We start from the raw sequence: 10665 nt of genomic DNA, 5'->3' as shown, positions 1-10665 counted from the left end.
GCTTATGACGGCTAACCTAACGCTTCTGTAGTAGAGTATTATTTCAGGTATAGAATATGGTTAGCGACATAAGTCATCAAATCGGACTAAATTAGTGTAACATATCAATTAATTTTGCAACTAAATCAGCCTTAAACTACACGTCTGTTCCCTAATTTGGTGACCTCAGCTATCACAATCAAACCAACTCACTGTGGGGTAGCTATCATTGCGGATTTTCAAATAATAATAGACTATCATTATTTCTCATCATTTATAGGTCACGGAAAATATTCTCTACATTTTACGTATCAATATTTGATAACAAAAAAAATTTAGACAAAATAAACCAAAATTTATTTTATTTAATATTTATTAATTATTAATAAATATAAAAAAAGATAAATTCAGATTTTTTTTCTCTCTAACATTACTGTTTACATATCTATCACATTAAAATATTTGATACATTAATCACTCAATGTTCCAAGATACAATGAATTTATAGCAGGTATGACTATAATCCAACACTCAAGATACCATTCCCACTTTGTGAAGATAGGAATATCGGATTACAAATTCGGAGTAAGACCCAAAGAATCTTGCATTTTTCCAACTATATATACTACATGCATCATCCTGTATAGTTTTGCTTAAATATTCCGCTTTTGATTTTTTATATGGAGAAGAAAATGTAGCAATACAACAATGTGGAGAAGAGAGATGTTTTATATATTTATAGTGTTAGCAGAATACGGACCCTCCTTTTTGAGTTTGAAAAAAAAAAAGTTAAAAATCCTAATCGAATGGTCCGTTTTGATTTAAAAAAGGAAAAAAAAAGAAAACAAAACTAATCGGACGGTCCGATTTGTAATTTTGAAAATAAAAAAATTTTAATGTTGAAATCGAACCGTCCGATTTTCATTTTAACAAATTAAAAAAAATAAAAAATACATATCGGACCCTCTGATTTGGTGTTTATTTTCTTCTTAAAGCAAATCGGACCCTCCGATTTGTAGTTTATTTTTTTTTATCAAACAAATCGGACCATCCGATTTGAATAAAACACCATATAAAAAAAAACACCTAATTTTCCAATAACAATGTATTACACATATATTTAACCAATATAAAAAAAATTAGCCTAAATATTCATATGGGGCACAAGAAAGTTCACTTGTATATTAAATTTAATTACCAAGCAGCAGAGTTTAATTAAGTTTGCGCAACCAATGGTTTTATAAACAGTGCAAATGTCTATGATTTGTTCATTTCATAACTTTGCAATGACCCCATTCTGGCTAGGCTTTGCAGGCATCCCAATCTCCTTATCATCCAAATCACTTGTAGTTGGAGGAACATCCACTGCAGGGGAACAATTGAAAAATCCATGTGGCTGCATCACAAATTGCAGAATCAAATAAATTTTGCCAATGTATACAATATTATTACCAATTCTAATGTTGCGTTTGGTTTTGAGAACAAAATAAGGCATGACACTCAGAACAAGACATAAAGAATAGAGACACAAAAATTAGTGTTTTTGTATTTTGTTGGACGATAAACTAAATATAAAAAAATAAATTATGAAAGTCCAATTTACTTTATTTTTTCATACAAAAACTAAGAAAAATATAATGATAAAAAATATAATTACGAAAAATTGATTGAAATAATGAAAAGAAAAATAAAAAAATAAACAGTCTCTTGTTAGTATTTCTGTGTCTTTCCTATCAACAAGGACACAAATATACTAATTCAGTGTTTGTGGATACAATGTCTGCATTCATATTCATATTGCTAAATATGATTTTGTATCTCTGTGTTCCTGTCTTAGTGTTTCACGCCTATAAACAAACGCAGTCTAATGTTCCAGAATAACTTTGTTCCATAGCATGGTAATTACCATATAACATTCAAGTTTAGATGTTGTAGGAGCAGATAATCTATGTTTTGACTTTTTGAGTGCCAAGTAATCCAGTATGAATCTTAAATTAAATGCCAACAAGAAACAATGGCAAGGAAAATAAGGTAATGTAGAAAGGCGTATACCATAAGCATAAAACCAACGCGTTCTACTGGCATAACAGGCCAGTCTTCTAGACGAGGAATGTGAGTCACTCCAAATACGTACCTGCAAAATTTCAACAAATCATGAGAGGAAAAGAAGTGTACTCATCAGTTTATAACTGCCTCAAGCCAGGGGAATGACTTAAAATGCACCGAGTTAAACTTTGTACTCGATGTATAACGATATAGATTTAACACAAGTTATCGGTGTAACCTTATACTAAAATTTACGCTATTGGATTATCTTGGTTCATAATGCACCATGTTTATCTTGGTAAGTCATGCATTGTCCCCTTATAAGTTTCACTGCATATTCAAGTGTAAGATGGAAAAGACAGGAAAAGTATACTAGACATGTGGATAACATAAAACCCTGTAGTTAAACCACAAATTATCATTGACATCATCTTATACATGCAAATGACTCCATGCAGTAGGATAAGATTTAGAGAACTAACCAAAGAACTATATCAGCTTCCTCCAATGACCTATTTTGCTGAACCCAAGTAACCAAACCCTCTTCGACACGTGGATTTTGATTAGGGAACTCTCCTCCGGGATGCATTTCATTATGTGCATAAGGAGTGACCCAAAGATTGTGCTTCAAGAAAGCCGCTCTTCTCAGAAACTTGGCCTCTGGACGAGCCAAGGGTAAACAATTTGAACCAGGTACTAATTTATAACCTGTTAGCTGTCCAGTGCGGTTCACTGTCCTAGTGTTCCTAACCTGAAGCAGGAAATTTTTGAAACACATTAAGGAAAGTTCTTAAAATAGTGTTTTTAAACAAATGAACGTAGGTAATAAGATTTATATTAGATTTTTGTCCCTGTTTCGATCTATATTTTGATGCTATATAAACAACTAGTAAGAACTTACAACCCAATGACGAGCAGATAAAGGATTACAATCACGCATTGCTTCCAATTCAGATTTAAGCACTCTTTCCTCGGCATAAAACGCGTTGTTGTGAACATTATCCTTTCCTGGCTCTTCAACTTTGACATCAACCTCAACAACCTGGGCAGGGAATGGGAGAACCCTGTTACTGTTTTGTCATTTTATTTGTGACCATATGATGGCAATGATGAATTTCAAGCTTAATAATAGAACTGTTGGAGTCCATTTTTCTTTCTTACCAAAAAGAAATCAGAGAGTAACAAATAACTCAGAAGTTCAGTATGGCAAATTGGCAAGAAAAAGAAAGGAAAAAAAAAATTAAAACACAAAAGAAACTTCATACAGCCAAGCGTGTGATAGTAACAAAGGTTATACTAGTTATTAGGTTGATGAATACATGACACCTGAAAAGTGATACTGCCATGTATTTTTACTATTTGGTATTCTTCAAAACAATGTTCACTTGATGCTTATCTTCAAAACACTGCCTCAAAGTATCGAAATTTGTAAATTGAAATATTCATTTGGCATTCTGCAGAACGACGAGCAAAATTGGACACAGACCTGATTGAAAGCTTCACCAGGCTTGCAATCAACTGCCATGTCCATACGAGCAACAAAAAAGTGCTGATGGACAGGCGCATACAATCCAGGGGCAATGGTCGTGCCATATTTTCGAGTTTCACCTGGTTGCAGTGCTCCTAAGCTGAGAATTCCTGTGAGTTTGACCTCAGCTTCTATCTTTCCATCCTGCAAGAAGGAAAGTGCTATACAGAATTAGAAAGATAATTATATATTCAACTATACTATGTGTACTGTGTACACAAAAAAAACAGCCACCAAACAAGCCAACCGTATAGAATACATGTTGAAATACAAAATACGCATTGAAAATGAGTTAAGCAACACATGTATTTATCCACAAATATATGGTGGCTGAATTTTGATGTGTAGATAGCATTTTTGTTAAACATTTTAAAGTTCAACATTGAAACCCACTTTAGTCCGACATAGGTAGGATAAACAATTCAGAATATCAAATAACATAAGCAAGCAGATTATATCAAAGAAAATCAGAACAAGCAAGCACCATCAATTTAATTTTTGCAATCTCACCAGACAAACAGATTCAGAAAAATGAATGGATGCAAACATCAAACTTGCCTGATAAAAGTGCCAGAAAAAGCCATACTCATAGTTAGCCACAGTGCATATAAAAGACACTGTCAGCCTTCTAGATCTTCGTACTTCAGCCAAACCTGTTCTCCAGTCTTGATGCTTCCACAAAATACCATGATCCTCTTCATGCAAGCAAACACAATTCTCTATTGTTTCAACACCTCCATTAAAGTTTGTGAAGTGTGCATCAAAGTACTTGATATATCCCAAACAATCACAACCCTGTAACAATGAAACCAAGAAAATTAAAATTGGGTTTCATCTACACTGAGAAAGAAGAAGAATTTATGATAAGCAAAACATGAATAAAAGCAAATACGCTGACCTTCTTGAGAGAATGGGCATTTTTACCCAGGCCATCTTCTCCTGCATCAAAAGCATTCTTCCTATAGTGAGGATCATTTGGATCTCCATAAGGAACCACCATCTCAACAAAACTCAACCGGTGTGCTACTGGCCTTCGCCCTCGACTTCCATCAATATAGGCTACTGAATAAATGACCAAACCCTCCCTAGGAGTGAAACCAATCCGAAAGTTCCACTGCAAATAAGCAATTACTTTTAGAAGTTTCCGATGTGGCTTTTATGAATTAATTTTAGAAAAACTAGAGATACAAATATTACCTTCTGCCATTGAATAAAGTAGCCATTGACACGAAAACTTGGACCTTCAGGCTGAAGAATCTGTAATGGCTTAACATCACTTCTATCAACTCCACCCCGGGTTTCACCAGAAGTATAATTTCTTAAGGGGTCAGCAGGTGGAAGGGGCACTAGTTTGCAGTCTTCGAACTCAAGAACTACCATATTTTGCATGTCAACAAGAATGTAAATTCCTTCAACTGGGCGGGCATAGCCATTTTCCATGGGGCAGTCACTCTCGGTTCTACAAAAGATTAATGGTTTGGCAAGCCTGCGGCTAGGAGCATCAAATTCACTATGATATCCAACACACCTGAAAATTTCAGCACCTCAAATATTAGAAAGAGTAAGACAGATGAAAAAAATTCTAAACAAAAAGTTGCTTAAACCATCTGAAAGGAGTAACCAACCAGGCATCCACCATGACAAGATCCATGTCTTCAATCCCTCTTCTCTTCATTGCTTCTCGAAATGGAGGGAAGTCCTTCACAATAGCTTCACATTCAGCATACTCCACAGCGTCCTGTAGGCATAAAGTGAATAACGGAATCCTAAGTTAACTTGAAACAAAGAATGCTATCAGATTTGGCAATAGTTCTCAATACGTTCATTAAGCCCGAGACCATTTTGGATAGAAGAGCAGAGCTATAAGACAAGCAAAGTTTTTTATAACTAACACAAATTTTTTGCCAACTTCTTAAGATTAAGGCAGTGATTCCATTTCTCCTAGGTTCTCCACAGTCAGCACAAGAATAACCAAAGCCATTCATTTTCTGAAAGGTGGACAAACCCTACCCCCCCCCCCCCCCTCTCTTTTATCATTCCATTCTAAAAGCTCTCTTCATGTAAGTTTTACAAAAACCATTTCAATTAATAAACTTACAAACGGTCTCATTAAATATTTGCAAGAGAAAAATGGTTGTAGGCTTGTAGCTCTCTCTAAGAATGACAATAACAAGATCCTAAAAAACAGCATAACTTGAAGAAAATATGAAATTTAAATGGTGCATATTTACCATTGGTGGCTGAACATCTGGAACAACATTAGAAGAAATTACTTTTCCCCTGTGGTGACCCCCTCGAGTTGCTGCATGCACCTGTGTAAGTTCAACAATCCATATGCTTGTCTCATTTGACCGTTTGTTGTACACAACTAGTCTTGCTTTTCTTGGGGGAAGTTTTGTAGGAATCACAGGCCCGCCTTTAGTCCTGGGGAGCAATGAAGGCTGGAAAGGAGGGAAGAAGTACGCATCCGCTAATGCGACAACTTGTTTATCCGGTTCCAGCAAGACTACTTCGACAAAGCGCATGCTGTCCCTTACCTAAGAATATAATCCAAGAGCTTCATCAGCAAGAAAACACAAGGATTTTCAAGTGATCATACAAATTACCTCATATAATTTAACCATTACTGGTTAATTAATCCACTTAAATTGTTAAAGAAGGCAACTAAGCAATCTACCTCAGGGGTTGCCCCTGCTGCCCGAACAGTTCCCACAGCTACTGCAATTTCAGCAGCAGATAATGGATCCAAAGGGTGGCAAGTTTGAGCTCTGGTCATGACTGTGATACCTATAGCAGCAAGTATGTGGAAACAGAAGACGAAATTTCACAAAAGTGAGAAGGTATAAATAACCAGTTGCATTTGAACATGTCAAGCATTTTATTTTTCCGGTTCATTGATGGCTGTGAGGTTTAAGCTTAAGATCCAACGTAACCACTAAGTGATAATGTTAGTGAAGTGTGATTACTTTGCCTTGTGGCAGAGGGAAAATGATAGTCAAAATTTAAATCCAAGGTGATTAGGATAGAAAACAACAAAACCTATATCAAAATTCAAATAATAGAATCAAATCGACAGTAATTGTACTTCGAATGGAAGTTACTGGATCAATAGAATGCTACTGACTCTATACTCTAGAATGATAGTACTTTAGATTAGTCAAAGTCAAAGTCAAAGTGAAAGTCAAAGTGAAAGAACAGAGAGAGAAAGAAAGAAAGGACCTTTAGTAGAAGGAGCGGAGCTGGGAGGAGGATCAGAGAAGGAATCAACGGCGGAGATCAAGGCAGAGGCTATGGTGGATCTGTTTCGGGTGGAATCCAAAGTGGAGTCGGGCCATGAAGACGAAGGAGCTGCAGTAGCGGTGTTGTTGGTGGTGGTGTTAAGGAGGGGCGTCGCTTTTTCCGGAGCTGAGGCCATTGGAGAGGGTTAGCAAGCTCAGCCTCAGCGTATCCACCGCAGCAGTAGTATATCTCACTGTGGTACCCCACTGACATACAGCAATGCTTCTCTCTCTTTCTCTCTCAGACTCGCACTCTGATAGCACAAATCACTCTCTCACACAATCACAGAAGAAGAAGAAGAATGGGTGCGTTATTGATAATAATAGAGTGAGGGTGGATCCGTAGACAGAGGGACAACACTCTTCTCACTTTTCAACTCATTAATATTCAGCATGATTGCTTTAAGTCATTATTATATTTATAAGAGAGGAAAGTTTCCAGACCTATGCGACAAGGCAAAGTATATGCTGTTGAATATCATCTAGATTTTTACAAGTTATGGTTATGGCTTATCAATTTATTAAAGGCCAATGTTAAATTGTCAATATTTTTAATAGAAAAAAATAGAAAGTTAGTTAGTTTCTTCCTTTACTAATTTAGTAATTGGTAAGCTATTATTGTTGTGGTTTTTATGGTTCTCAATTTCGAATTAGGACTCAAATTATTAACAATTGAATTTATTTGTAAAATTTATAAATTTGTTAGTTTAAATAATACGAATATAATTTATAATTTTATATAAATAAATTATAATTTATATAAAAAAATTATTAATTATTATTTATTTATTAATTATAATTTATTTTATATTACAATTTTATAAAATTATATATTATTATAAATTAAAAATATAAATACATAATATATGAAGTCATTTTTTTATATGAAAATTTTTTTTGATGTTTTAGTTAAAAATAGATTCATTTGACATAATTGTAGGTAGATAAAAATTATAAATGAAATAAGCATAACACACAAAAAATATGTTGAGTCAGCATGCAGGCCACATATTGGACACATGGCAATCACTTAGGTGACATGTCGGCAAGACGCATCACACCACTTCTGCGGAGACGTATAATTACGTACTATTTTTGCTAAATATGGTTATAATATTTTTACACATAATACTCACTCTCAACACACTATTTAATATCACTCTCACCACACTACTTTCACCACACTATTCTTTCACTCTCAATCTCTCTAAAAGAATTTTGCCCTTACTCTGAATTTCTCTCAACGAAAATGACTTGTGCATTGAAACCTCACTTCACTTCTCATTTTAAAGGCTCAAAGCCATTATTAAACTGCTGTTATTGGAGCAATTGTCTTTTGCATGCAGACAAGTTAAAAAAATAGTCAACATGCAGGGAGCGTATTGCTTTTGTCGTGCCACGTGGTGAATTTTTGTGGAGAATCTCTTATCAAAATTGTAACGGATCTCTAAAAAGCAGTCAACACGCAGGAGAGTGTTGCTTTCGTCGCGCCACGTGGCAAAAGCTGCAAAGAATCTCTGATCAAAGATGTGGTGAATCTCTAACGAAATTTTGAAAAACAACCAACACACCCGGCCTCTTGCGTGTTGCTCCCGTCGCGCCATGTGTCCAAGCTGTTACAAATCTCTGACGGAGAAGCAGCAACACGTCCCTTGCGTGTTGTGTTAGGAAAATTCTGAACTTCTACAATACTACAAAACACTCAAAATATCATATTCTATAAAAATACAATCATTTTTCATATAAAAAATAATTTTTGTAATATATGTATTTATATATATCATTATAATAAGTAATATATAGTTACAATTTTATATATATAATTGAGATAGCTCACGATGAATTTATTTAAGTTTGACTTATTTAATATATGAGTTCAAATTTAGGATTAAGCTTGACTCATAAGCTCGTAAATTTAGTTTATCAAACTGATAACGAATTTAATTCGAATTGATTTTCGGCTCATTTCAAATTAAATCCTAATTATTGTTGATAGGAAAAGTATATGGAATCAAGAGGTGACCAGCCAAAAAGTAAACAACCTAATTAATTTATAATTATCTTAATTAATTTATTTTTTTAATTTACAATATTTGTTATTAATTGCTGTTTCATTAAAATCAGCTTTTGAGTAATATGTTTCAAAAAATGCTCCTGGGATCACGGAGCAGAAATCAAGCCCGATTCTTCACCCTCTATTCCCTTTGGTGGCTACGGTGCATGGTTCTCTCTTCATATCATTGATGCCGCCGATCTCATCCATCCGACCATCCAAGCAGTAATCCCTTCTCAGGCGAAGACAAGGCTCCCAATTCTTCATCCTCTCTCCCTCTTGGTGGCTACAGTGCATGGTTCGCTCTTGGTTACATCAACGACGCCAACCTCCTCCATCGGACCATCCAAGCGCCGCTCCATTCTCAAGTGAAGTCTACGCTCCCGATTATTCACCCTATCTCCCTCTCGGCGGCTATGGTGCATGGTTCGCTCTTGGTTACATCAGCGGCGCCAACCTCCTCCAATCAACCATCCAAGAGAAGGGTGCGATGCAACACTTCCGGAAGAGAGCATCTTTCATGGCGTTTTCAACCCCGGAAGGTGGATCGATTAGTACATTGATCAATCCAACCCAAGACGATGAACAACTCAGTGTGGGTGAAGTAGTTATTCAAGAGCAAGAGGGGTCGAAAGTATGTTGCATAAGCTGCTCTTGCGTTGTAAGAAATTTTATAACAATGTGTTATTTGAATGTTTATTATTCATGCTAATTAGATATTTTTTTCAGTTCAAAAAGTATATTCATTTGAAAAATTTTGGTACAGTGATATATTTAGTTGAGCAAAGTATGCTTAAAATTGCTACTAAATACTTACCCAGCATGTTCAAATCATAAGAATTGTCATCATTAAAGTATGCTTGACTCTCAAATTTGTTTTGCAATAACTTTTTATGATTTTTATTGGACTCATTCATTATATAGTAAGGAAGGATCTTAACTTGATAATGGTTTTTTATTGTGTCTTTAATTGAAGGTCGACAAAATTACTGACATCGTTGTGACTAGAAAGGATGAGTGTGCTATGTGAATGTTTCTAATTCATGCTAATTAGATATTTTTTAAGTCACATTAGATTTTTCACTATGTTAATTTTGTATTATTGACTAAGAAAGAATATGTGCTCTTTTTGGTAGTATTTAAGCCTTGGCAAGGTTTTGATGAGAATATGCTTTGATTTTACTTTTCATCTACTTTCTTAGGGTAGGTTACATCAATTTGGAATATGCTTTCAATATAATATAACTATATTAGTGAGTGCTATATGAATCCTGAAATGGTATCAGACCATATAATGATATAAAAGAAAAAAAAAGTAGAGTGATGATTGTACACTTCTCTAAAGTTCAAATATCATTTCTATATTTATAATCATAGGATTTTACTGAAAATATTCGTAGGTTACTATATAAAGGTGTTTTGTGATTTGTGAACCTATCAAATGTATTTACTTTGGAGACAGTTATGGCCAAATTTGGGGAAGAAATGACACCATATGAATTGGGCTACTTTTATAAATATTTATTAGATTCAAAATAGCTAGATTATTTTAGGTTGAATAATAATTGTGAACTTTATTTTTAAAAGTAGATGTTTCTTTGTTTTTATAATTGTCATTAGATGGTTGTTTCTTTATTTTTTAGATAGATATTTCTTTGCTTATGGCTGCGTATGTGTCTTTGCTTATGGTTGCAGAAGGATAATTGTAGAAAGTCTATTTTAAAATGATTGATAAATTTGAACTGATCGAAGAGAAATTTGAAACAGTTGATGAATTGGAT

General features: G+C 34.6%; 1 protein-coding gene across 2 annotated transcripts; it reads right to left on the bottom strand.

Annotated features, from left to right (window-relative positions):
* Positions 1-565: 565 nt before the first annotated feature.
* LOC107643313 (spermidine copper dependent amine oxidase 1) lies at positions 566-7343 on the bottom strand. 2 transcript variants are annotated; one of them, XM_088487796.1, is made up of 13 exons: positions 6773-7343; positions 6231-6340; positions 5785-6090; positions 5179-5291; positions 4751-5081; positions 4452-4667; positions 4112-4348; positions 3512-3697; positions 2927-3067; positions 2508-2776; positions 2032-2113; positions 934-1375; positions 566-829 (listed from the first exon to the last, which is right to left on the bottom strand). In XM_088487796.1, the coding sequence occupies exons 1-12, from the start codon at positions 6966-6968 to the stop codon at positions 1253-1255; spliced, it is 2310 nt and encodes a 769-aa protein (XP_088343922.1). In that variant the 5' UTR covers positions 6969-7343; the 3' UTR covers positions 566-829; positions 934-1252. The 2 variants fall into 2 exon arrangements, with proteins under 2 accessions (XP_088343922.1, XP_088343921.1); XM_088487795.1 differs by having other exon boundaries at positions 566-631; positions 1124-1375.
* Positions 7344-10665: the final 3322 nt, after the last annotated feature.

Source organism: Arachis ipaensis, chromosome B5 (genome assembly GCF_059453495.1).
Source record: "Arachis ipaensis isolate K30076 ecotype BB chromosome B5, ASM5945349v1, whole genome shotgun sequence".
NCBI lineage: Eukaryota > Viridiplantae > Streptophyta > Magnoliopsida > Fabales > Fabaceae > Arachis > Arachis ipaensis.
The sequence above is the reverse complement of the archived record's forward strand: the minus strand, read 5'-3'. Positions and strand labels throughout refer to the sequence as shown.